Source organism: Oncorhynchus tshawytscha, unplaced genomic scaffold (assembly GCF_018296145.1).
Source record: "Oncorhynchus tshawytscha isolate Ot180627B unplaced genomic scaffold, Otsh_v2.0 Un_contig_4572_pilon_pilon, whole genome shotgun sequence".
NCBI classification, from domain to species: Eukaryota; Metazoa; Chordata; class Actinopteri; order Salmoniformes; family Salmonidae; genus Oncorhynchus; species Oncorhynchus tshawytscha.
The window spans coordinates 1-27,363 of NW_024609806.1; the positions used below are offsets into that span (position 1 = coordinate 1).

Sequence of the window (27,363 nt, forward strand, 5' to 3'; positions counted from 1 at the left end):
GCATGCATACTATCTGTGATGCATACTATCTGATGATGCATACTATCTGTGATGCATATATCTGTGATGCATACTATCTGTGATGCATGCTATCTGTGATGCATACTATCTGTGATGCATACTATCTGTGATGCATACTATCTGTGATGCATACTATCTGTGATGCATACTATCTGTGATGCATACTATCTGTGATGCATGCTATCTGTGATGCATACTATCTGTGATGCATACTATCTGTGATGCATATCTATCTGTGATGCATACTATCTGTGATGCATACTATCTGTGATGCTATCTGTGATGCATACTATCTGTGATGCATACTATCTGTGATGCATACTATCTGTGATGCATACTATCTGTGATGCATACTATCTGTGATATCTGTGATGCATACTATCTGTGATGCATACTATCTGTGATGCATACTATCTGTGATGCATACTATCTGTGATGCATACTATCTGTGATGCATACTATCTGTGATGCATACTATCTGTGATGCATACTATCTGTGATGCATACTATCTGTGATGCATACTATCTGTGATGCATACTATCTGTGATGCATGCTATCTGTGATGCATACTATCTGTGATGCATGCTATCTGTGATGCATGCTATCTGTGATGCATACTATCTGTGATGCATACTATCTGTGATGCATACTATCTGTGATGCATACTATCTGTGATGCATACTATCTGTGATGCATACTATCTGTGATGCATACTATCTGTGATGCATACTATCTGCTAATCTAGGTTTGAACCTAGTCTTTGAGAGAAATGGCAGCACATATCAAAGAGTTGGGTTGAGATGTATGTTCAGTGTGTGTTGGAAAATAGGTCTAGGCAGTAACCCCACAGGCTGCTTAACAGAAAACCAATTAAAAAAGACTCAATCTTACGTAAGTGACTGCTTGTTGTCTAGCACATTCAGAATACCTACTTAATACCTGAGTAATTCATTTACTAAATCAATACTCCATTAAGAGGAAAGCAGCCAGGTGTGTTATTAGACGTTGAAGAAAAGAAGAAGGTTATCAATGGTAAACTAGCCACCAACACACACACACATGCACACGTGTAAACACAGATACTCTTGACGGCCCAAAAAAGTTTGTTATATCCCACTGATGGGTTTTGTGACTTGGCTGTTTAGAAGGAACACAGTAAAGTTGAGATCAGACTCCAACTACTGAATTATAGATGTTGTTTTTTCTGTTTATCATTTAGCCGAAGAACTAGAACTATTTCTGTCTTCTCCTCTGCTCCCCCCCATCAGGTGCTGCAGATGTATCTACCGTTCTGTGGAATATCCATCTCCAATGCCAAGTTGTTTTCAGAGTCTCGGAAGGAGTACGAGAGGAGCAGAGTGAGTTGGCTCACACACTCTTCGAAAAAAGGGTTCCAAAACAGTTCTTTGGCTGCCCCCATAAGGATAACCCTTTTGGTTCCAGGTAGAACCCTTTTGGGTTCCATGTAGAACTCTCTGTGGAAAGGGTTCTACATGGAACCCAAAAGGATTCTTCAAAGGGTTCTCCTATGGGGACAGCCAAAGAACCCTTTTAGGTTCTACATAGCACGTTTTTTTTCTAAGAGTGCATAGCCTGTCTGTCTCTCACATAGCCTGTCTGTCTCTCACATAGCCTGTCTCTCTCACAAAGCCTGTCTGTCTCTCTCACATAGCCTGTCTGTCTTTCTCACATAGCCTGTCTGTCTGTCACATAGCCTGTCTGTCTCTCTCACATAGCCTGTCTGTCTCTCACATAGCCTGTCTGTCTCTCTCACATAGCCTATCTGTCTGTCACATAGCCTGTCTGTCTCTCACATAGCCTGTCTGTCTCTCTCACATAGCCTATCTGTCTGTCACATAGCCTGTCTGTCTCTCACATAGCCTGTCTGTCTCTCTCACATAGCCTGTCTGTCTGTCACATAGCCTGTCTGTCTCTCTCACATAGCCTATCTGTCTGTCACATAGCCTGTCTGTCTCTCACATAGCCTGTCTCTCTCACAAAGCCTGTCTGTCTCTCTCACATAGCCTGTCTGTCTGTCACATAGCCTGTCTGTCTCTCACATAGCCTGTCTGTCTCTCACAAAGCCTGTCTGTCTCTCTCACATAGCCTGTCTGTCTGTCACATAGCCTGTCTGTCTCTCTCACATAGCCTGTCTGTCTGTCACATAGCCTGTCTGTCTCTCACATAGCCTGTCTGTCTCTCACATAGCCTATCTGTCTGTCACATAGCCTGTCTGTCTCTCACATAGCCTGTCTCTCTCAAAGCCTGTCTGTCTCTCTCACATAGCCTGTCTGTCTGTCACATAGCCTGTCTGTAGCCTGTCTCTCTCACATAGCCTGTCTGTCTCTCTCACATAGCCTGTCTGTCTCTCACATAGCCTGTCTGTCTCTCACATAGCCTGTCTGTCTCTCTCACAGCCTATCTGCCTCACAAAGCCTGTCTGTCTCTCTCACATAGCCTGTTTGTCTCTCACATAGCCTGTCTGTCTCTCTCACATAGCCTGTCTGTCTCTCACATAGCCTGTCTGTCTCTCACATAGCCTGTCTCTCTCACATAGCCTGTCTGTCTCTTTCACATAGCCTGTCTGTCTCTCTCACATAGCATGTCTCTCTCACACAGCCTGTCTCTCTCACATAGCCTGTCTGTCTCTCACATAGCCTGTCTGTCTCTCAATTTATGTTGAATTAGACTTCCAACCATAAACAAGATGATTAGTCCTGATTATGTAAGCCATCATTTAGATGTCTATTGCATTTAAAGGGACAAACAGTTTACAGTATACATTGAATCTGTTCACAACAAAAAATGGGAAAACATGTCTTACAACAATCACAAGCTAAACTTTATACCCTCTGAGGAGTTGTACACTACACCGTTCTGCAGACTCTCTCTCTCTCTCCATTTCTTAGACAAGTAGAGAGAGTGGTCAGTGTTGTTGTTGTGCTCCTCCAGGCTCTGCTAGAGGTGGTGAATGACCTGTTTGAGGAACAGACAGACCTGGAGAAGATAGTGAGGAAGATCATGCAGAGAGCTGTGACCCTGCTGCAGTGTGAACGCTGCTCTGTGTTGCTGCTGGAGGATATACACTCACCTGTGAGACTGACCTCTGCTCTCTTCTCCTCTGCTTCCTTCTCCTCTCTTCTCCTCTCTTCTCCTCTGCTTCCTTCTCCTCTCTTCTCCTCTGCTTCCTTCTCCTCTCTTCTCCTCTGCTTCCTTCTCCTCTCTCTCTTCTCCTCCGCTTCCTTCTCCTCTCTTCTCCTCTGCTTCCTTCTCCTCTCTTCTCCTCTGCTTCCTTCTCCTCTGCTTCCTTCTCCTCTGCTTCCCTCTCCTCCTCTTCTCCTCTCCTCTCTTCTCCTCTCTTCTCCTCTCTTCTCCTCTGCTTCCTTCTCCTCTCTTCTCCTCTGCTTCCTTCTCCTCTCTTCTCCCTGTCTCCTTCCTCTCTTCTCTCCTCTCTTCTCCTCTGCTTCCTTCTCCTCTCTTCTCCTCTGCTTCCTTCTCTCTCTCCTCTGCTTCCTTCTCCTCTCTTCTCCTCTGCTTCCTTCTCCTCTGCTCCTCCCTCCTCTCTCTTCTTCTCTCCTCTCCTCTCTTCTCCTCTGCTTCCTTCTCCTCTCCTCTCTTCTCCTCTGCTTCCTCTCTCCTCTCCTTCTCCTCTGCTCTCCTTCTCCTCTCTTCTCCTCTGCTTCCTTCTCCCTGTCTCCTCTCCTCTCTTCTCCTCTGCTTCTTCTCCTGTCTCCTCTCCCTCTTCTTCCTTCTCCTTCTTCTCCTCTGCTCTCCTTCTCCCTCTCCTCTTCCTTCTCCTCTCTCTCCTCTCTCTCTTCCTGCTTCCTTCTCCCTGTCTCCTCTCCTCTCTCCTCTGCTTCCTTCTCCCTGTCTCCTCTCCTCTCTTCTCCTCTGCTTCCTTCTCCCTGTCTCCTCTCCTCTCTTCTCCTCTGCTTCCTTCTCCCTGTCTCCTCTCTCTCTCTTCTCTTCTCTGCTTCCTTCTCCCTGTCTCCTCTCCTCTCTTCTCCTCTGCTTCCTTCTCCCTGTCTCCTCTCCTCTCTTCTCCTCTGCTTCCTTCTCCCTGTCTCCTCTCCTCTCTTCTCCTCTGCTTCCTTCTCCCTGTCTCCTCTCCTCTCTTCTCCCACTTCCTTCTCCCTGTCTCCTTCTCCTCTCTTCTCCTCTCCTTCCTTCTCCCTGCTTCCTTCTCTCTGTCTCCTCTCCTCTCTTCTCCTCCCTTCCTTCTCCCTCCCTGTCTCCTCTCTCTCTTCTCTGCTTCCTTCTCCTGTCCTCTCCTCTCTTCTCCTCTGCTTCCTCTCTCCTCTCTTCTCCTCTGTCTCTCTTCTTCTCCTCCACTCCTCCTTCTCCCTTCTCCTCTTCTCCTCCACTTCCTTCTCCCTGTCTCCTCTCCTCTCTTCTCCTCCACTTCCTTCTCCCTGTCTCCTCTCCTCTCTTCTCCTCTGCTTCCTTCTCCCTGTCTCCTCTCCTTCTCCTTCTTCCTCCTGCTTCCCTTCCTCCTGTCTCCTCTCCTCTCTTCTCCTCTGCTTCCTTCTCCCTCCTCTCTCTCTCTTCTCCTCCTCTGCTTCCTTCTCCCTGTCTCCTCTCCTCTCTTCTCCTCTGCTTCCTTCCCTGTCTCCTCTCCTCTCTTCTCCTCTGCTTCCTTCTCCCTCTCCTCTCTCTTCTCCTCCTCTCTCCTTCTCCCTCTTCTCCTCCCCTCCTCTCTTCTCCTCTGCTTCCTTCTCCCTGTCTCCTCTCTCTCTCTTCCTCTGCTTCCTTCCTCTCCTGTCTTCTCCCCTCTCCTCTCTTCTCCTCTGCTTCCTTCTCCCTGTCTCCTCTCTTCTCCTCTCTTCTCCTCTGCTTCCTTCTCCCTGTCTCCTCTCCTCTCTTCTCCTCTGCTTCCTTCTCCCTGCTCTCCTCTCCTCTCTTCTCCTCTGCTTCCTTCTCCCTGCTTCCTCCTCTGCTTCCTTCTGTCTCCTCTCCTCTCTTCTCCTCTGCTTCCTTCTCCCTGTCTCCTCTCCTCTCTTCTCCTCTGCTTCCTTCTCCCTCTCCTCTCCTCTCTTCTCCTCTGCTTCCTTCTCCCTGTCTCCTCTCCTCTCTTCTCCTTCTCTGCTTCCTTCTCCCTGGCTCCTCTCCTCTCTTCTCCTCTGCTTCCTTCTCCCTGTCTCCTCTCTCTCTCCTCTCTCTTCTCCCTGCTTCCTTCTCCCTGCTTCCTTCTCCCTGTCTCCCTCTCTCTTCTCTCTTCTCCTCCCTGCTTCCTTCTCCTCTGCTTCCTCCCCTGTCTCCTCTCCTCTTCTCCTCTGCTTCCTTCTCCCTGTCTCCTCTCCTCTCTTCTCCTCTGCTTCCTTCTCCCTGTCTCCTCTCCTCTCTTCTCCTCTGCTTCCTTCTCCCTGTCTCCTCTCCTCTCTTCTCCTCTGCTTCCTTCTCCCTGTCTCCTCTCCTCTCTTCTCCTCTGCTTCCTTCTCCCTGTCTCCTCTCCTCTCTTCTCCTCTGCTTCCTTCTCCCTGTCTCCTCTCCTTCTTCTCCTCTGCTTCCTTCTCCCTGTCTCCTCTCCTCTCTTCTCCTCTGCTTCCTTCTCCCTGTCTTCCTTCTTCCCTGCTTCCTTCTCCTCTCTCCTCTCTTCTCCTCTGCTTCCTTCTCCCTGTCTCCTCTCCTCTCTTCTCCTCTGCTTCCTTCTCCCTGTCTCCTCTCCTCTCTTCTCCTCTGCTTCCTTCTCCCTGTCTCCTCTCCTCTCTTCTCCTCCACTTCCTTCTCCCTGTCTCCTCTCCTCTCTTCCACTTCCTTCTCCCTGTCTCCTCTCCTCTCTTCTCCTCTGCTTCCTTCTCCCTGTCTCCTCTCCTCTCTTCTCCTCTGCTTCCTTCTCCCTGTCCTCTCCTTCTCTCTCTCCTTCTCCCTGTCTCCTCTGCTTCCTCCTCTCCCTGTCTCCTCTCCTCTCTTCTCCTCCTCTGCTTCCTTCTCCCTGTCTCCTCTCCTCTCTTCTCCTCTGCTTCCTTCTCCCTGTCTCCTCTCCTCTCTTCTCCTCTGCTTCCTTCTCCCTGTCTCCCTCTCCTCTCTTCTCCTCCACTTCCTTCTCCCTGTCTCCCCCTCTCTCTCTCTTCTCCTCCCTTCCTTCTCCCTGTCTCCTCTCCTCTCTTCTCCTCTGCTTCCTTCTCCCTGTCTCCTCTCCTCTCTTCTCCTCCACTTCCTTCTCCCTGTCTCCTCTCCTCTCTTCTCCTCCACTTCCCTTCTCCCTGTCTCCTTCTCCCTGTCTCTCTCCTCTCTTCTCCTCCACTTCCTTCTCCCTGTCTCCTCTCCCCTCTCTTCTCCTCCACTTCCTCTCCCTGTCTTCCTTCTCCTCCACTTCCTTCTCCTCTCCTCTCTTCTCCTCCTCCTTCCTTCTCCTGTCTCCTCTCCTCTCTTCTCCTCTTCCTTCTCTTCTCCTCCTCTCTCCTCCACTTCCTTCTCCCTGTCTCCTCTCCTCTCTTCTCCTCCTTCCTTCTCCCTGTCTCCTCTCCTCTCTTCTCCTCTTCCTTCTCCCTGTCTCCTCTCCTCTCTTCTCCTCTGCTTCCTTCTCCCTGTCTCCTCTCCTCTCTTCTCCTCCACTTCCTTCTCCCTGTCTCCTCTCCTCTCTTCTCCTCCACTTCCTTCTCCCTGTCTCCTCTCCTCTCTTCTCCTCTCTCCTCTCCCTCTCTCTCTCCTCTGCTTCCTTCTCCCTGTCTCCTCTCCTCTTCTTCTCCTCCCTGCTTCCTTCTCCCTGTCTCCTCTCCCTCCTCTCTTCTCCTCTGCTTCCTTCTCCCTGTCTCCTCTCCTCTCTTCTCCTCTGCTTCCTTCTCCCTGTCTCCTCTCCTCTCTCTCTCTCTGCTTCCTTCTCCCTGTCTCCTCTTCTCTTCTCCTCTGCTTCCTTCTCCCTGTCTCCTCTCCTCTCTTCTCCTCTGCTTCCTTCTCCTGTCTGTCTCCTCTCCTCTCTTCTCCTCCACTTCCTTCTCCTGTCTCCTCTCCTCTCTTCTCCCTGCTTCCTTCTCCCTGTCTCCTCTCCTCTCTTCTCCTCTGCTTCCTTCTCCCTGTCTCCCTCTCCTCTCTTCTCCTCCTGCTTCCTTCTCCCTGTCTCCTCTCCTCTCTTCTCCTCTGCTTCCTTCTCCCTGTCTCCTCTCCTCTCTTCTCCTCTGCTTCCTTCTCCCTGTCTCCTCTCCTCTCTTCTCCTCTCCTTCTCCTGTCTCCTCTCCTCCTTCTCTCCTCCTTCTCCCTGTCTCTCTCCTCTCTTCTCCTCTGCTTCCTTCTCCCTGTCTCCTCTCCTCTCTTCTCTTCTCTGCTTCCTTCTCCCTGTCTCCTCTCCTCTCTTCTCCTCTCTTCCTTCTCCTGTCTCCTCTCTCTCTTCTCCTCCATGTAAATATATATATTATTCCTTCTTCTCCTATCTCTCTTCTCCTCTGCTTCTCTCCCTGTCTCCTCTCCTCTCTTCTCCTCTGCTTCCTTCTCCCTGTCTCCTCTCCTTCTCTTCTCCTCTGCTTCCTTCTCCCTGTCTCCTCTCCTCTCTTCTCCTCTCTTCTCCTTGCTTCCTTCTCCCTGTCTCCTCTCCTCTCTTCTCCTCTGCTTCCTTCTCCCTGTCTCCTCTCCTTCTCTTCTCCTCCTGCTTCCTTCTCCCTGTCTCCTCTCCCTCTTCTTCTCTTCTCCCTCCTTCCTTCTCCCTCTCTCTCCTCTCTTCTCCTCTGCTTCCTTCTCCCTGTCTCTCTCCTCTCTTCTCCTCCACTTCCTTCTCCCTGTCTCCTCTCTCCTCTCTTCTCCTCCACTTCCTTCTCTCCCTGTCTCTTCTCCTTCCTTCTCCCTGTCTCCTCTCCTCCTCTCCTTCCTTCTCCCTGTCTCCTCTCCTCTCTTCTCCTCCTGCTTCCTTCTCCCTGTCTCCTTCTCCTCTCTTCCTTCTCCCCTCTCCTCTTCTGCTTCCTTCTCCCTGTCTCCCTCTCCTCTCTTCTCCTCCTGTCTCCTTCCTTCTCCCTGTCTCCTCTCCTCTCTTCTCCTCCACTTCCTTCTCCCTGTCTCCTCTCCTCTCTTCTCCTCTGCTTCCTCCTTCTCCCCTGTCTCCTCTCCTCTCTTCTCCTCTGCTTCCTTCTCCCTGTCTCCCTCCTCTCTTCTCCTCTCTTCCCTCCTGCTTCCTTCTCCCTTCCTTCTCCCTGTCTCCCTCCTCCTCTTCTCCTCACTTCCTTCTCCCTGTCTCCTCTCCTCCTCTCTTCTCCTCTGCTTCCTTCTCCCTGTCTCTCTCCTCTCTTCCTTCTCCCTCTCCTTCCTTCTCCCTGCTTCCTTCTCCTCTCCTCTCTTCCTCTTCTCCTGTCTCCTCTTCCTTCTCCCTGCTTCCTTCTCCCTGTCTCCTCTCCTCTCTTCTCCTCCTTCTTCCTTCTCCCTGTCTCCTCTCCTCTCTTCTCCTCCACTTCCTTCTCCCTGCTTCCTTCTCCTCTCCTCTCTTCTCCTCCACTTCCTTCTCCCTGTCTCCTCTCCTCTCTTCTCCTCTGCTTCCTTCTCCCTGTCTCCTCTCCTCTCTTCTCCTCTGCTTCCTTCTCCCTGTCTCCTCTCCTCTCTTCTCCTTCCTTCTCCCTGTCTCCCTCTTCTCTTCTCCTCCTGTCTCCTTCCTCTTCTCCCCACTTCCTTCTCCCTGTCTCCTCTCCTCTCTTCTCCTCTTCCTTCTCCTCTCTTCTCCTCCACTTCCTTCTCCCTGTCTCCTCTCCTCTCTTCTCCTCCGCTTCCTTCTCCCTGTCTCCTCCACTTCCTTCTCCTCTCTCTCTCTTCTCCTCCACTTCCTTCTCCCTGTCTCCTCTCCTCTCTTCTCCTCCACTTCCTTCTCCCTGTCTCCTCTCCCTCTCCTCTTCTTCTCCCTCCCTTCCTTCTCCCTGTCTCCTCTCCTCTCTTCTCCTCCTCTTCCTTCTCCCTGTCTCCTCTCCTCTCTTCTCCTCCTGCTTCCTTCTCCCTGTCTCCTCTCCTCTCTTCTCCTCTGCTTCCTTCTCCCTGTCTCCTCTCCTCTCTTCTCCTCTGCTTCCTTCTCCCTGTCTCCTCTCCTCTCTCCTCTCCTCCCTGTCTCCTCTCCTCTCTTCTCCTCTGCTTCCTTCTCCCTGCTCCTCTCTCTCTTCTCCTCTTCCTTCTCCCTGCTTCCTCTTCTCCTCCTGTCTCCTCTCCTCTCTTCTCCTCCCTTCCTTCTCCTGTCTCTCCTCTCCTCCTCCGCTTCCCCTTCTCCCTGCTTCCTTCTCCTCCTCTCCTCTCTTCTCCTCTGCTTCCTTCTCCTGTCTCCTCTCCTCTCTGCTCCTCCACTTCCTCTCTCCCTCTCTTCTCCTCTCCTCTCTCTCCTCTCTTCTCCTTCCACTTCCTTCTCCCTGTCTCCTCTCCTCTCTTCTCCTCTTCCTTCTCCCTGCTCCTTCCTCTCTCCCTTCCTTCTCTGTCTCTCCTCTCTTCTCCTCCACTTCCTTCTCCCTGGCTCCTCTCTCTCTTCTCCTCCTTCTTCTCCCTGTCCCTCTCTCTTCTCCTCCCTCCTTCTCCCTCTCCTCTCCTCTCTTCTCCTCCTGCTTCCTTCTCCCTGTCTCCTCTCCTCTCTTCTCCTCTGCTTCCTTCTCCCTGGCTCTCTCCTCTCTTCTCCTCTCTTCTTCTCCCTGTCTCCTTCCTTCTTCTCCCTGGCTCCTTCTCCTCTCCTCTCTCTCTTCTCCTCCGCTTCCTTCTCCCTGTCTCCTCTCCTCTCTTCTCCTCTGCTTCCTTCTCCCTGTCTCCTCTCCTCTCTTCTCCTCCGCTTCCTTCTCCCTGACTCCTCTCCTCTCTTCTCCTCTGCTTCCTTCTCCCTGTCTCCTCTCCTCTCTTCTCCTGCTTCCTTCTCCCTGGCTCCTCTCCTCTCTTCTTCTCCTCCCTGTCTCCTCTCCTTCCTTCTGCTTCCTTCTCCCTGGCTCCTCTCCTCTCTTCTCCTCCGCTTCCTTCTCCCTGGCTTCCTTCTCCTCCTCCCTCTCTTCTCCTCTGCTTCCTTCTCCCTGTCTCCTCTCCTCTCTTCTCCTCTGCTTCCTTCTCCCTCTTCTCCCTCTCTTCTTCCGCTTCCTTCTCCCTGTCTCCCTCCTCTCTTCTCCTTGCTTCCTTCTCCCTGTCTCCTCTCCTCTCTTCTCCTCCGCTTCCTTCTCCCTCTCCTCTCCTCTCTTCTCCTCTGCTTCCTTCTCCCTGTCTCCTCTCCTCTCTTCTCCTCCGCTTCCTTCTCCCTGTCTCCTCTTCCTTCTCCCTGCTTCCTTCTCCTGTCTCCTCTCTCTCTTCTCCTCCACTTCCTTCTCCCTGTCTCCTCTCCTCTCTTCTCCTCTGCTTCCTTCTCCCTGTCTCCTCTCCTCTCTTCTCCTCCGCTTCCTTCTCCCTGTCTCCTTCCTTCTCCCTGTCTGAGCCTCTCCTCTCTTCTCCTCCGCTTCCTTCTCCCTGTCTCCTCTCCTCTCTTCTCCTCCGCTTCCTTCTCCCTGTCTCCTCCTCTCTTCTCCTCTCCTTCTCCCTGTCTCCTCTCCTCTCTTCTCCTCTCCTTCCCGACTCCTCTCCTCTCTTCTCCTCTGCTTCCTTCTCCCCGGCTCCTCTCCTCTCTTCTCATCCGCTTCCTTCTCCCCGACTCCTCTCCTTGCCCTCCTCTAATTTCTTCTCCCTGGCTCCTCTCCTCCTCCTTCTCTCATTTCTCTCCTCTGCTATGAATGTGTCATAAACAATAAACTCATCTGTGAGACCTCAGCTATTCTCTCCTCCTTTATATTCTAAATTTCTCTTTCCTTCTGTTTTCCCTCTCCAATACTTCACTCTCCAATTCTCCCCTCTCCAATTCTCTCCTCTCCAATTCTCCCCTCTCCAATACTTCACTCTCCAATTCTCCCCTCTCTAATTCTCCCCTCTCCAATACTTCACTCTCCAATTCTCCCTCTCTAATTCTCCCCTCTCCAATACTTCACTCTCCATACTTCACTCTCCAATTCTCCCTCTCCAATTCTCCCCTCTCCAATACTTCACGCTCCAATTCTCCCCTATTCTCCCCTCTCCTATTCTCCCCTCTCTAATTCTCCCCTCTCCAATTCTCCCCTCTCCAATTCTCCCCTCTCCTATTCTCCCTCTCTAATTCTCCCCTCTCCAATTCTCCCTTCTCCAATTCTCCCCTCTCTAATTCTCCCCTCTCATAATCTCCCTCTCTAATTCTCCCCTCTCCAATTCTCCCTTCTCCAATTCTCCCCTCTCTAATTCTCCCCTCTCATATTCTCCCTCTCTAATTCTCCCTTCTCCAATTCTCCCTCTACTATTCTCCCTCTCCAATTCTCCCTCTCCAATTCTCCCTCTCTAATTCTCCCCTCTCCAATTCTCCCCTCTCCAATTCTCCCCTCTCCAATTGTGTGTATTTTATGCAGGTGGTAAAGTTCTCAAAGACCTTTGAGCTCATGTCTCCCCTGTGCAACATGGACCGTGACATCAGGTGAAGTCTCCACTGCATGGGAGAAGATATTTTAACAGTTATACATAATCATTGATAGGAAGGACAGACATCCTCCTGTATCCCCAATCCATGTATTTGGCATTTCTTGAGAGTGTGTGTCTCTTTGACAAAGTCAGCATGGAGAAGCTGTCCTGCTCTGATTGGCTGATCAATAACAGCATTGCAGAGCTGGTGGCGTCCACAGGACTGCCTGTCAACATCAGCGACGTCTGTCAGGACCCCCGCTTTGATGCTGAGGTGGGGCACCAATCACTCACAATCAACACACGCACACACGGACACACACACACACACACACACACACACACACACACACACACACACACACATTTGGACACACAAACACACAGGCACACGCAGGCACGCACATACAGATGTAGGATCTTAATTTGAGCCAGTTTGCTACAGCAGGAAAATAATCCTGCTGAAACAGGAAATGTGAATATTATGTGGATTATGATTAATGCAAATGTTTTGTAGGGGTTGATAAATTTTTTGATCCTGACAATCCTGACATTTCAAAGTGGAAATTACAAACTTTGAAAGCTTTTTTTAAACCTTGAATACACTGCAGGTTTGCATTTCATTCTGTGCAGGAACATTCTCAGCAACAAAAGAATGATTAAATGAAGATCCTACACCTGTATGCACACACACACACACACACAGTAACATTCCACTCCGCACTCCCCAGGCAGATCAAGCCTCAGGATTCCACATCAGATCAGTACTGTGCGTCCCCATCTGGAATCGGACTCATCAGATAATAGGTGGGTTCACCAGTCTGTTCAGCCATCCACTGTCACTTGAAAACCACTCTGTCTTTTTACCTTTCTGCTATTCCACCCGTTCAATAATGACAAATATTGATGTATTTTCTGTACTGTTTTAAGGGGTTGCCCAGATTCTAAATCGCCTGGACAGGAGGACGTTCAATGATGCAGATCAAAGACTGTTTGAGGCGAGCTCCCTCTCCACTGAGGTTCTATCTATATATCTATAATGAGACAGTGGGTTGAGCAGGTTCTATATATCTATATGTATGATGAGACAGTGGGTTGAGAAGGTTCTATCTATCTATATCTATATATGTATGATGAGACAGTGGGTTGAGCAGGTTCTATCTATATATGTATGATGAGACAGTGGGTTGAGAAGGTTCTATCTATCTATATCTATATATGTATGATGAGAGTGGATTGAGCAGGTTCTATCTATCTATATCTATATATGTATGATGAGAGTGGATTGAGCAGGTTCTATCTATCTATATCTATGTATGTATGATGAAACAGTGGATAGAGCAGGTTCTATCTATCTATATCTATGTATGTATGATGAAACAGTGGATTGAGCAGGTTCTATCTATCTATATCTACAGTGAGGGGGGAAAGTATTTGATCCCCTGCTGATTTTGTACGTTTTCCCACTGACAAAGAACTGATCAGTCTATAATTTTAATGGTGGATTTATTTGAACAGAGAGAGACAGAATAACAACAAAAAAATCCAGAAAAGCGCATGTCAAAAATGTTATAAATTTAGTTGCATTTTAATGAGGGAAATAAGTATTTGACCCCTAACCCCAAAACATGACTTAGTACTTGGTAGCAAAACCCTTGTTGGCAATCACAGAGGTCAGACGTTTCTTGTAGTTGGCCACCAGATTTGCACACATCTCAGGAGGGATTTTGTCCCACTCCTCTTTGCAGATCTTCTCCAAGTCATTAAGGTTTCGAGGCTGACGTTTGGCAACTCGAACCTTCAGCTCCCTCCACAGATTTTCTATGGGATTAAGGTCTGGAGACTGGCTAGGCCACTCCAGGACCTTAATGTGCTTCTTTTGAGCCACTCCTTTGTTGCCTTGGCAGTGTGTTTTGGGTCATTGTCATGCTGGAATACCCATCCACGACCCATTTTCAATGCCCTGGCTGAGGGAAGGAGGTTCTCACCCAAGATTTGACGGTACATGGCCCCGTTCATCGTCCCTTTGATGCGGTGAAGTTGTAGCAGAAAAACACCCCCAAAGCATAATGTTTCCACCTCCATGTTTGACAGTGGGGATGGTGTTCTTGGGGTCATAGGCAGCATGCCTCCTCCTCCAAACATGGCGAGTTGAGTTGATGCCAAAGAGCTCCATTTTGGTCTCATCTGACCACAACACTTTCAGCCAGTTGTCCTCTGAATCATTCAGATGTTCATTGGCAAACTTCAGACAGGCATGTATATGTGCTTTCTTGAGCAGGGGGACCTTGCGGGCGCTGCAGGATTTCAGTCCTTCACGGCGTAGTCTGTTACCAATTGTTTTCTTGGTGACTATGGTCCCAGCTGCCTTGAGATCATTGACAAGATCCTCCCGTGTAGTTCTGGGCTGATTCCTCACCGTTCTCATGATCATTGCAACTCCACGAGGTGAGATCTTGCATGGAGCCCCAGGCTGAGGGAGATTGACAGTTCTTTTGTGTTTCTTCCATTTGCGAATAATCACACCAACTGTTGTCACCTTTTCACCAAGCTGCTTGGCGATGGTCTTGTAGCCCATTCCAGCCTTGTGTAGGTCTACAATCTTGTCCCTGACATCCTTGGGGAGCTCTTTGGTCTTGGCCATGGTGGAGAGTTTGGAATCTGATTGATTGATTGCTTCTGTGGACAGGTGTCTTTTATACAGGTAACAAGCTGAGATTAGGAGCCCTCCCTTTAAGAGTGTGCTCCTAATCTCAGCTCGTTACCTGTATAAAAGACACCAGGGAACCAGAAATCTTTCTGATTGAGAGGGGGTCAAATACTTATTTCCCTCATTAAAATGCAAATCAATTCATAACATTTTTGACATGCGTTTTTCTGGATTTTTTTGTTGTTATTCTGTCTCTCACTGTTCAAATAAATCCACCATTAAAATTATAGACGGATCATTTCTTTGTCAGTGGGCAAACGTACAAAATCAGCAGTGGATCAAATACCTTTTTCCCTCACTGTATATATGTATGATGAGACAGTGGATTCAGCAGTCAGATGGAACAGAGTAAATAGACATTTCAATGTCATAGATTTAGCCGCTGCTAACTTGTGGAATAGACACTGGCTAGAATGTGGTTTTAACCAATCAGCATTCAGGATTAGACCCACCTGTTGTATAATAGATATTATAAACTGGGTGGTTCGAGCCCTGAATGCTGATTGGCTGACAGCCATGCTATGACAAAATATGTATTTTTACTGCTCTAATTACATTGGCAACCAGTTTATAATAGCAATAAGGCGCCTCTGTGGTTTGTGATATATGGCCAATGTACCACGTATGTATGTGTATGTGGCCAATGTACCACGTCTAAGGGCTGTATCCAGGCACTGTGTCGTGCTTAAGAACAGCTCTTTGCCGTGGTATATCAGCCATATACCACACCCCCTCATGCCTTATTGCTTAATTTGAAAGCTGTTTTATTGGTGGAAACGTTTTTCTACCCTGTCTCCATACAGGCCTTTGTGATATTCTGTGGGCTGGGGATCAACAACACCATGATGTACAATCAAGTGAAGAAGACCTGGGCCAAGCAGTCTGTGGCCCTGGATGTGAGCATTGATAGGATGCATCCCAAATGGTCAAAAGTAGTGCACTATAAAGGGTTTAGGGTGCAATTTGGGACTGAGCCATGTACTCTTCTCCCTTCACTCACTAGGCGTTTAGTTTTTTATTAATATGCCTTTCGTGCACTAACACTCACACTTGACTTTCCCCCCCCTACTAGCTCTGACTTTACTGATAGCTGTTTTACTGAGAAAACATGTACTTACTATGACTGAGATAGATGGTTGTCCCACTTAGCTCCCTTAAGATGAATGCACTAACTTTAAGTCGGATAAGAGTGTCTGGTAAATGTAAAATGAACGTGTTAGCTAGCCAGTCTAGTTGCTGGGCTTTAGGCTCCACTGTCCACTGTCTGTCTGTCTGTCTGTCTGTCTGTCTGTCTGTCTGTCTGTCTGTCTGTCTGTCTGTCTGTCTGTCTGTCTGTCTGTCTGTCTGTCTGTCTGTCTGTCTGTCTGTCTGTCTGTCTGTCTGTCTGTCTGTCTGTCTGTCTGTCTGGTCCTCAGAATGCTTTATGAAACAACGGAGGTAATGTGGTTAAAACACATATCAGACTTGATGAGAGGCGATATACTAGTATATATTATATATACTATATACTAGTATATTATATTATGTTATGTATACACTATATACTAGTATATTATATTATGTTATGTATACACTATATACTAATATATTATATATACTATATACTAGTATAATATATTATATTATGTATACACTATATACTAGTATATTATATTTACTATATGCTAGTATATTATATTATATTATGTATACACTATATACTAATATATTATATATACTATATACTAGTATAATATATTATATTATGTATACACTATATACTAGTATATTATATTTACTATATGCTAGTATATTATATTATATTATGTATACACTATATACTAGTATATTATATTATGTATACACTATATACTAGTATATTATATTATATACACTATATATTAGTATATTATATTATATATACTATATACTAGTATAATATATTATATTATGTATACACTATATACTAGTATATTATATTTACTATATGCTAGTATATTATATTATATTATATTATGTATACACTATATACTAGTATATTATATTATATATACTATATACTAATATATTGCATTATATATACTATATATATATATACTATATATATATATATATACTATATATATATATACTATATATTGGTATATTAAATTATATACACCATATATTATACTAAATATACTATACATTGATATATTATATACTAGTATATTTTTTACTCCAGACACTTTTTGCCGTGGGCAATCTTTTTTTGACAGCATCCCCTCTTTGGAAACAGTGAAAATACCTGAAATATTTATGGTGGGAGAGAAGAACCCTGCTGAATATTAATTTGTCGTATCGGCTCAGGCAGTAGAGGATGATACTGTAAAAATGCAGTCATGAGTAGTGTGAAGAAGACAATATTGCGTCTATGTATGCATCCCAAATGGCACCCTATTCCCTATATAGTGCACTACTTTGCGCCAGATCCCATATCATCATGCATGTCCCACACCCACCTGCAGGGGGCCAGAGAGGTTCATGAGAGAGAGATATAATGAGGGAGAGAGAGAGAGAGAGATAATGAGGGAGAGAGAGAGAGAGAGAGAAAGAGAGAGAGAGATAATGATGGAGAGAGAGAGAGAGAGGGGGATATAAAGAGGGAGAGAGAGAGAGAGATAATGAGGGGAGAGAGAGAGAGAGAGATAATGAGGGAGAGAGAGAGAGAGAGAGAGAGATAATGAGGGAGAGAGAGAGAGATAATGAGGGAGAGAGAGAGGGATATAAAGAGGGAGAGCGAGAGAGAGAGATAAAATGAGGGAGAGAGAGAGGGATAATGAGGGAGAGAGAGAGAGATAATGAGGGAGAGAGTGAGAGAGAGAGAGATAATGAGGGAGAGAGTGAGAGAGAGAGATATAAAGAGGGAGGGAGGGAGAGAGAGAGATAATGAGGGAGAGAGAGAGAGAGATGAGGGAATGAGGGAGAGAGTGAGAGAGAGAGAGAGAGAGAGAGAGAGAGAGAGATAATTAGGGAGAGAGAGAGAGAGAGAGATAATGAGGGAGAGAGAGAGAGGGATATAAAGAGGGAGAGAGAGAGAGAGAGAGAGATATAGAGAGAGCGAGAAAAGAGAGAGAGAGAGAGAGAGAGATAAAGAGGGAGAGAGAGAGAGCGATAGAGCGAGAGAGAGAGGGATATAAGAGGGAGAGAGAGTCCATGATGATGTTTTCTCCTCCCTCAGATGCTGTCCTACCACGCCACATGCTCCAAGGTAGAGGTGGACAGACTCAAGGTATGTCTGAGAATTCAAATCAAATCAAATCAAATTTATTTATATAGCCCTTCGAACATCAGCTGATATCTCAAAGTGCTGTACAGAAACATTACATGTAGAAGAAATAGAAAAACAAACAAACAAACTAAATCTACAAGATAATAATCACAACAGTAGAAGTCACCTGGTTACTTTCCCAAGGGTGTATTCACTAGGAACCAAACAGAAGAAAATGGAATGAAACAGGGAGGAATCTACCTGAATTTGACCAATAGAAACGTCCATTTCCGTTGCAAAACGTTTTATTACGTCAGACAAACGAGTACACCCCAGGACTATAATGAAGAGGGACTGGTGAGGTGTGGAGGTGGATGTGGGGGTCAGAGGACCTATCATAAAGAGGGACTGGTGAGGGTGGAGGAGGAGGTGGGGGTCAGAGGACCTATCATAAAGAGGGACTGGTGAGGGTGGAGGAGAAGGTGGGGGTCAGAGGACCTATCATAAAGAGGGACTGGTGAGGGTGGAGGAGGAGGTGGGGGTCAGAGGACCTATCATAAAGAGGGACTGGTGAGGGTGGAGGAGGAGGTGGGGGTCAGAGGACCTATCATAAAGAGGGACTGGTGAGGGTGGAGGAGGAGGTGGGGGTCAGAGGACCTATCATAAAGAGAGACTGGAGGGACTGGTGAGGGGTGGAGGTGGGGGTCAGAGGACCTATCATAAAGAGGGACTGGAGGGACTGGTGAGGGGTGGAGGTGGGGGTCAGAGGACCTATCATAAAGAGGGACTGGTGAGGGGGGTGGAGGGGGTTGGGGGGGTCAGAGGACCTATCATAAAGAGGGACTGGAGGGACTGGTGAGGGGGAGGTGGAGGTGGGGGTCAGAGGACCTATCATAAAGAGGGACTGGAGGGACTGGTGAGGAGGTGGAGGTGGGGGTCAGAGGACCTATCATAAAGAGGGACTGGAGGGACTGGTGGGGGGTTGGAGGTGGGGGTCAGAGGACCTATCATAAAGAGGGACTGGAGGGACTGGTGAGGGGTGGAGGTGGGGGTCAGAGGACCTATCATAAAGAGGGACTGGTGAGGGTGGAGGAGGAGGTGGGGGTCAGAGGACCTATCATAAAGAGGGACTGGTGAGGGTGGAGGAGGAGGTGGGGGTCAGAGGACCTATCATAAAGAGGGACTGGTGAGGGTGGAGGAGGAGGTGGGGGTCAGAGGTCCTATCATAAAGAGGGACTGGTGAGGGTGGAGGAGGAGGTGGGGGTCAGAGGACCTATCATAAAGAGGGACTGGTGAGGGTGGAGGAGGAGGGTGGGGGTCAGAGGACCTATCATAAAGAGGGACTGGTGAGGGTGGAGGAGGAGATGGGGTTCAGAGGACCTATCATAAAGAGGGACTGGTGAGGGTGGAGGTGGAGGTGGGGGTCAGAGGACCTATCATAAAGAGGGACTGGAGGGACTGGTGAGGAGGTGGAGGTTGGGGTCAGAGGACCTATCATAAAGAGGGACTGGAGGGACTGGTGGGGGGTTGGAGGTGGGGGTCAGAGGACCAATCATAAAGTGGGACTGGAGGGACTGGTGAGGGGTGGAGGTGGGGGTCAGAGGACCTATCATAAAGAGGGACTGGTGAGGGTGGAGGAGGAGGTGGGGGTCAGAGGACCTATCATAAATAGGGACTGGTGAGGGTGGAGGAGGAGGTGGGGGTCAGAGAACCTATCATAAAGAGGGACTGGTGAGGGTGGAGGAGGAGGTGGGGGTCAGAGGACCTATCATAAAGAGGGACTGGTGAGGGTGGAGGAGGAGGTGGGGGTCAGAGGACCTATCATAAAGAGGGACTGGTGAGGGTGGAGGAGGAGGTGGGGGTCAGAGGACCTATCATAAAGAGGGACTGGTGAGGGTGGAGGATGAGGTGGGGGTCAGAGGACCTATCATAAAGAGGGACTGGTGAGGGTGGAGGAGGAGGTGGGGGTCAGAGGACCTATCATAAAGAGAGACTGGAGGGACTGGTGAGGGGTGGAGGTGGGGGTCAGAGGACCTATCATAAAGAGGGACTGGAGGGACTGGTGAGGGGGTTGGAGGTGGGGGTCAGAGGACCTATCATAAAGAGGGACTGGAGGGACTGGTGAGGGGTGGAGGTGGGGGTCAGAGGACCTATCATAAAGAGGGACTGGAGGGACTGGTGAGGGGTTGGAGGTGGGGGTCAGAGGACCTATCATAAAGAGGGACTGGAGGGACTGGTGAGGAGGTGGAGGTGGGGGTCAGAGGACCTATCATAAAGAGGGACTGGAGGGACTGGTGGGGGGTTGGAGGTGGGGGTCAGAGGACCTATCATAAAGAGGGACTGGGGGACTGGTGAGGGTGGAGTTGGGGGTCAGAGGACCTATCATAAAGAGGGACTGGAGGGACTGGTGAGGGGTTGGAGGTGGGGGTCAGAGGACCTATCATAAAGAGGGACTAGAGGGACTGGTGAGGGGGGTTGGAGGTGGGGGTCAGAGGACCTATCATAAAGAGGGACTGGAGGGACTGGTGAGGGGGTGGGGGTTGGAGGTGGGGGTCAGAGGACCTATCATAAAGAGGGACTGGAGCGACTGGTGAGGGGTGGAGGTGGGGGTCAGAGGACCTATCATAAAGAGGGACTGGAGGGACTGGTGAGGGGGTGGAGGTGGGGGTCAGAGGACCTATCATAAAGAGGGACTGGAGGGACTGGTGAGGGGTGGAGGTGGGGGTCAGAGGACCTATCATAAAGAGGGACTGGTGAGGGGGTGGAGGGGGTTGGAGGTGGGGGTCAGAGGACCTATCATAAAGAGGGACTGGAGGGACTGGTGAGGGGGGTTGGAGGTGGGGATCAGAGGACCTATCATAAAGAGGGACTGGAGGGACTGGTGAGGAGGTGGAGGTGGGGGTCAGAGGACCTATCATAAAGAGGGACTGGAGGGACTGGTGAGGGGTGGAGGTGGGGGTCAGAGGACCTATCATAAAGAGGGACTGGTGAGGGGGTGGAGGGGGTTGGAGGTGGGGGTCAGAGGACCTATCATAAAGAGGGACTGGAGGGACTGGAGGGGGGTTGGAGGTGGGGATCAGAGGACCTATCATAAAGAGGGACTGGAGGGACTGGTGAGGAGGTGGAGGTGGAGGTGGGGGTCAGAGGACCTATCATAAAGAGGGACTGGAGGGACTGGTGAGGAGGTGGAGGTGGGGGTCAGAGGACCTATCATAAAGAGGGTCTGGAGGGACTGGTGAGGAGGTGGAGGTGGGGGTCAGAGGACCTATCATAAAGAGGGACTGGAGGGACTGGTGAGGGGTTGGAGGTGGGGGTCAGAGGACCTATCATAAAGAGGGATTGGAGGGACTGGTGAGGGGGTTGGAGGTGGGGGTCAGAGGACCTATCATAAAGAGGGACTGGAGGGACTGGTGAGGGGTGGAGGTGGGGGTCAGAGGACCTATCATAAAGAGGGACTGGAGGGACTGGTGGGGGGGTCAGAGGACCTATCATAAAGAGGGACTGGAGGGACTGGTGAGGGGGGTTGGAGGTGGGTGTCAGAGGACCTATCATAAAGAGGGACTGGATGGACTGGTGAGGGGGTGGAGGTGGGGGTCAGAGGACCTATCATAAAGAGGGACTGGTGAGGGGGGTGGAGGGGGTTGGAGGTGGGGGTCAGAGGACCTATCATAAAGAGGGACTGGAGGGACTGGTGAGGGGGTGGAGGGGGTGGTCAGAGGACCTATCATAAAGAGGGACTGGAGGGACTGGTGAGGGGGGTGGAGGTGGGGGTCAGAGGACCTATCATAAAGAGGGACTGGAGGGACTGGTGAGGGGGTGGAGGTGGGGGTCAGAGGACCTATCATAAAGAGAGACTGGAGGGACTGGTGTGGGGTGGAGGTGGGGGTCAGAGGACCTATCATAAAGAGGGACTGGAGGGACTGGTGAGGGGGGGTGGAGGTGGGGGTCAGAGGACCTATCATAAAGAGAGACTGGAGGGACTGGTGAGGGGTGGAGGTGGGGGTCAGAGGACCTATCATAAAGAGAGACTGGAGGGACTGGTGAGGGGGGGTGGAGGTGGGGGTCAGAGGACCTATCATAAAGAGAGACTGGAGGGACTGGTGAGGGGGTGGAGGTGGGGGTCAGAGGACCTATCATAAAGAGAGACTGGAGGGACTGGTGAGGGGGGTGGAGGGGGTTGGAGAACCTGAGGCTTTGTGTTTGTTATTTCCTGTTCACCTACTAGGACGCTCAATATTCACCCCCACATTCTACTCCCTCAGGCTGCTAAGATCCCTTTGAGCAGTGAGCTGGGCATCGAAGAGTTCCACTTCAACGATTTCTCATTGGACAACGACGCCATGATCACTGCCTCCCTCCGGATGTTTCTGGAACTCGGAGCCGTCCAGAAGTTTAAGATTGACTACGACGTGAGTGAGGTCAACAATGAGGGAGAATGGAGAGGCTTTCTTATTTCTCTCCAGCAACTTTTCCAAAATCACTACATTTTCCAGAAATCCTGGTTGGATTGTAGCAGATTTCCTGGTTATTCTGTCCTGATCCCGGGAATTTTGTGAGGACCAGAATATTGCAACCCTATTGGGAGTACCAGAATATTACAACCCTATTGGGAGTACCAGAATATTTACAACCCTATTGGGAGTACCAGAATATTACAACCCTATTGGGAGTACCAGAATATTACAACCCTTTTGGGAGTACCAGAATATTGCAACCCTATTGGGAGTACCAGAATATTACAACCCTATTGGGAGTACCAGAATATTGCAACCCTATTGGAAGGACCAGAATATTGCAACCCTATTGGGAGTACCAGAATATTACAACCCTATTGGGAGTACCAGAATATTGCAACCCTATTGGGAGTACCAGAATATTACAACCCTATTGGGAGTACCAGAATATTGCAACCCCATTGGGAGTACCAGAATATTACAACCCTATTGGGAGTACCAGAATATTACAATCCTATTGGGAGTACCAGAATATTACAACCCTTTTGGGAGTACCAGAATATTGCAACTCTATTGGGAGGACCAGAATATTGCAACCCTATTGGGAGTACCAGAATATTACAACCCTATTGGGAGTACCAGAATATTACAACCCTATTGGGAGTACCAGAATATTACAACCCTTTTGGGAGTACCAGAATATTGCAACCCTATTGGGAGGACCAGAATATTGCAACCCTATTGGGAGTACCAGAATATTACAACCCTATTGGGAGTACCAGAATATTACAACCCTTTTGGGAGTACCAGAATATTGCAACCCTATTGGGAGGACCAGAATATTGCAACCCTATTGGGAGTACCAGAATATTACAACCCTATTGGGAGTACCAGAATATTACAACCCTATTGGGAGTACCAGAATATTACAACCCTATTGATCTTGTTTTTGATGAACTCTCTTGGTGACATGTTACAGTAACACCTGATATGAGAACAACAGCAAAGCAAACATTTATTCCTTATGACTGTTTATTCTTTATGACTGTTTATTCTTTATGACTGTTTATTCCTTATGACTGTTTATTCCTTATGACTGTTTATTCTTTATGACTGTTTATTCCTTATGACTGTTTATTCTTTATGACTGTTTATTCCTTATGACTGTTTATTCCTTATGACTGTTTATTCCTTATGACTGTTTATTCCTTATGACTGTTTATTCTTTATGACTGTTTATTCCTTATGACTGTTTATTCCTTATGACTGTTTATTCCTTATGACTGTTTATTCCCTATGACTGTTTATTCCTTATGACTGTTTATTCCTTGTGACTGTTTATTCCTTATGACTGTTTATTCTTTATGACTGTTTATTCCTTATGACTGTTTATTCCTTATGACTGTTTTATTCCTTATGACTGTTTATTCCTTATGACTGTTTATTCCTTATGACTGTTTATTCCTTATGACTGTTTATTCCTTATGACTGTTTATTCCTTATGACTGTTTATTCCTTATGACCGTCCCTCCTCCCTCTCAGGTCCTGTGTCGCTGGCTGTTGACGGTGAGGAAGAACTATCGTACGGTGGCATACCATAACTGGAGGCATGCCTTCAACGTGTGCCAGTGCATGTTCCTCATGATCACAGTGAGTCAACACAACAAAAGATGCTCTATGTACACATTTAGAAAAGAGGGTTCCTCAAGGGTTCTTTGGTAAGGCGGATGGTTCTATGTGGAACCGAACCATAATGAGTCAAAGTTCACTTTGAGCCCTTAAATGGTTCTTTGCAGTTCAGAAAAGGGTTCTTTGATCTTTTAGTGATAATTCAAATTTAAGGACGGGGTTTCCTCAAAAATCTTTTTGTGCTGCCATGAGTGAAAGTGTCATTCCAGTTGATCTAATGTGTTGTGTTATTACATGGCCAGGACAGTGTCTTGTAAAAGACTCTGTGTAAGACCTTGTGTCAGTTCTGTTTGCTGAGTCAGACGATCTCAATCCTCTCCTCAGGGACCCCAGCCCTTCCACAGCTACCAGTTAACACAATAATGGCAACTATGGAGTTTTAACAATATAATACGACTAACCAGAATAAAACACAGTGTAATGTTCATTTGAAAGGTTATTTGTAGAACTTTTGAGATTGGCAAAGATTCTTTGAAGAACCATTCTCCATAAAGGTTCTATAAAGAACCATTAAAAAGCGTTCTCAATAGCAACGAAAAGGGTTGTAAGCATAGCGGAACCTTTTTGGTGCTATTGTATGTAGAACCATATTTGAATGGTTCTTTGTAGAACCTCAGGAAAGGGTTCTCTACAGCACTGTAAAAGTTCAATTTAAAACCCTTATAGAACCTTCAAAAAAGGGTTCTACTGTGCCTTCATCAAGAATCCACACCCCTTGACTTTTTCCACATTTTGTTGTGTTACAGCCTGAATGAAAACATGTCTTAAATTGAGATTGTGTCACTTGCCCACACACACAATACCCTGTAATGTCAACGTGGAATGATGTTTTTTGAAACTTTTGAAATTAATTTCACATTTAAGGCTGAAATGCCCTTTGTCATGGCAAACTGTTTTGTTCACATTGTTCCTCAATTTGTTTCCCCACCACGGCAATTAAAGTAAAGATGAACCAATTACAATGGTTCTGTCCCAAATTACCTATTTTGTTCTCCACTTTTGACCAGGGACGAGACAAGGGTAGTGCACTATATAGTGAATAGAGTGCCGTTTGGGACACAAGTAATGTCTTGGATAGTTTCCGTACTTCCGTTACCTCTGTGTCCGCAGACGGCTGGTTTCCAGGATGTTCTGTCGGATGCAGAGACCCTGGCGTTGATGGTGGGTTGTCTCTGCCATGACTTAGACCACCGTGGCACCAACAACGCCTTCCAGGCCAAGTGAGTCACCTCGGCTGAGCACCGAAGAGAAATAAGGAAAATGAAGGAAAATAAAGAAAAATGAGGACGATATTAGTCTGATCAGTCAGTCAGTCTGCACGTCCGTCCGTCCATCTTCCCTGTTAATCAATCAATCAGTTGAATGTCCCTCCTCTGCTGCTTCCTACAGGACTGGCTCTGCTCTGGCCCTGCTCTACGGGACATCAGCTACTCTGGAGCACCATCACTTCAACCATGCAGTCATGATCCTACAGAGTGAGGTGACCTTGGCTACCATCACCTTTACTTAAGAGCTTCCATTTATTCCTCAACCCTGACATTCCCCCTTCCATGTATTACCTGATAATATATATTTTTCAACAGGGTCATAAAATCTTAATATATATTTTGCTCATGTCTTCCATCAGGGTCATAAAATCTTAATATATATTTTGCTCATGTCTTCCAACAGGGTCATAATATCTTTGCCAACCTGTGTTCCAAAGAGTACAGTAGTATGATGCAGCTACTGAAACAGGCCATCCTCTCCACTGACCTCACCCTGCACTTCCAGTAAGACTTACAACTTCCACATGCAGTTGTAGAACAGAAACGTGATAACACAAACAGACCGGCACTCAGGCCACCTCCCGCCTGCTTTGCCATTGAACCTCTCTCCTTTTCCTTGTATCCGTTCTGTGACTCTGTCTGTGCTCCTAAACAGGAGGAGGAGCCAGTTCTTTGACTCTGTCTGTGCTCCTAAACAGGAAGAGGAGCCAGTTCTTTGACTCTGTCTGTGCTCCTAAACACGAGGAGGAGCCAGTTCTTTGACTCTTTCTGTGCTCCTAAACAGGAGGAGGAGCCAGTTCTTTGACCGTGTTCTCTCTGGAGAGTTCAGCTGGACAGACGAGGCTCACAGAGAACTTCTCAGGTCCTTCCATCTTTCTTGTGTATTGAACCATGATCAACAATATCCTTATGTGGAGACTTGGTTTGGTTCTAAACAACCTCTGACCTCTGTCATCACCAGGTCTATGCTAATGACAGCATGTGACTTGGGTGCAGTGACCCGCCCCTGGGAGATCTCCAAACAGGTGAAATGTTACAAAACTTCTTCCTGTGTCACAAATGACACCCTAATCCTTGTATAATGTACTAGTTTTGACTAGGGTCCATATGATCATCATTGACATCATTGACATCACTTTGAAATCCCCCTGCAGGTTGCGGAGTTGGTGACCAGTGAGTTTTTCGAGCAAGGTGACAGGGAGAGGTCTGAGCTCAAGTTAACTCCAGCGGTAAGCAGTATACAGTACTACTGTAACACCTTTCAAACTACACTTCCCTTCAAACTACACTTCCCTTCAAACTACACTTCCTTTCAAACTACACTTCCCTTCAAACTAAACTTCCCGTTAAACTACACTTCCTGTTAAACTACACTTCCTGTTAAACTACACTTCCCGTTAAACTACACTTCCTGTTAAACTACACTTCCCGTTAAACTACACTTCCTGTTAAACTACACTTCCTGTTAAACTACACTTCCTGTTAAACTACACTTCATTGTACAACTTCGCTTCCAACTACCCCTCCCTTCAAAATAAACTTCTCTTCAATGTCAGATCATCAACTTTGATATTAACGCTCCATCCACTACGACCTTGATTCCCTTGAGTCCAAGCTCCATTAATGCACCTTTAGTCTGCACAGCATTTAGGAAGTCAACTTTTATCTTTCCTTCTGCTGAGCGTCAGTATCTTTCTATCGCCCTCTGGGATCCCAGACTAGATATTCAACTGTTGGGATGAAATGACTAAAGTTAGCCTTGATGTAGGGAGTTCTTTCTCTAGATATTCAACTGTTGGGATGAAATGACTAAAGTTAGTTAAGTGATTAGGAGTGAATGATACTGTAACGGCAGCCCCCCCCACCTCACCCCCATCTCTCCCCTCAGGCCATCTTTGACCGTAATCGTAAAGACGAGCTGCCTGCCCTGCAGCTGGAGTGGATAGATGGAATCTGTAAGCCCCTCTACCAGGTAACGGACTTGCCTGTTCTAAACCCATCTAGTCTGTTTGTTACTGACACACCAAGTTCAAGGGGAAATCCAACGCAATAAAATCTATGTCCAGTACTTTCATTTAGTCCAGACCTGTATGTTTTCACAGTATGATGTCTTCTGAAATGTCTTTATTTCCTCCCTTTTCTCAGTCATCCTGCATGAAATGAGCCGATGTCTGTCTGCGATACAGCCCCTTCTAAGTCAGTCTCCCACACTGTCTCCCCTCTAGGCTCTGATGAAGCTAAACGGGAAGCTGAAGCCTATGGTTGATGGGATAGCAGCCAACCGCATGAAGTGGAAGGAGCTGGGCTCGTCCTATCAGCAGCACACACACAGAACTGCAGAGACCAATCAGATTCCTGGCTCTGAGTCAGGACCCAACCCAGAGACCAATCAAAATCCAGACTCCAGTCAGAACTCGCAACTAGAGTTTGGGTCAAATTCAGTATTTGATCAGACTTCAGTTCTCACTACAGAGTCAAGTGGTCATCCAGAGTTTGGGTCAAATTCAGTACTTGATCAGACTTCAGTTCTCACTACAGAGTCTAGTGGTCATCTGGGGTCAGATGGAAGTATAGGGTCTGGGCAGCTGTCTCAGGGGCAGGGGGCTGAAGTTTGA

The 27,363-nt window shown here is 47.8% G+C and overlaps 1 protein-coding gene across 1 annotated transcript; it reads left to right on the forward strand.

Annotated features, from left to right (window-relative positions):
* Positions 1–1,290: 1,290 nt before the first annotated feature.
* Positions 1,291–27,363, forward strand: LOC112242253 (dual 3',5'-cyclic-AMP and -GMP phosphodiesterase 11A-like; the record flags this gene model as incomplete). The annotated part of the gene is made up of 18 exons (XM_042318477.1): positions 1,291–1,380; positions 2,975–3,115; positions 11,350–11,414; positions 11,528–11,672; positions 12,130–12,205; positions 12,329–12,396; positions 14,912–15,004; positions 17,308–17,358; positions 21,600–21,746; positions 23,334–23,441; positions 24,591–24,700; positions 24,870–24,960; positions 25,152–25,252; positions 25,533–25,610; positions 25,710–25,773; positions 25,903–25,977; positions 26,637–26,720; positions 26,974–27,363. Coding segments are annotated over 18 exons (1,977 nt in total), but the record flags the coding sequence as incomplete, so codon positions are not given.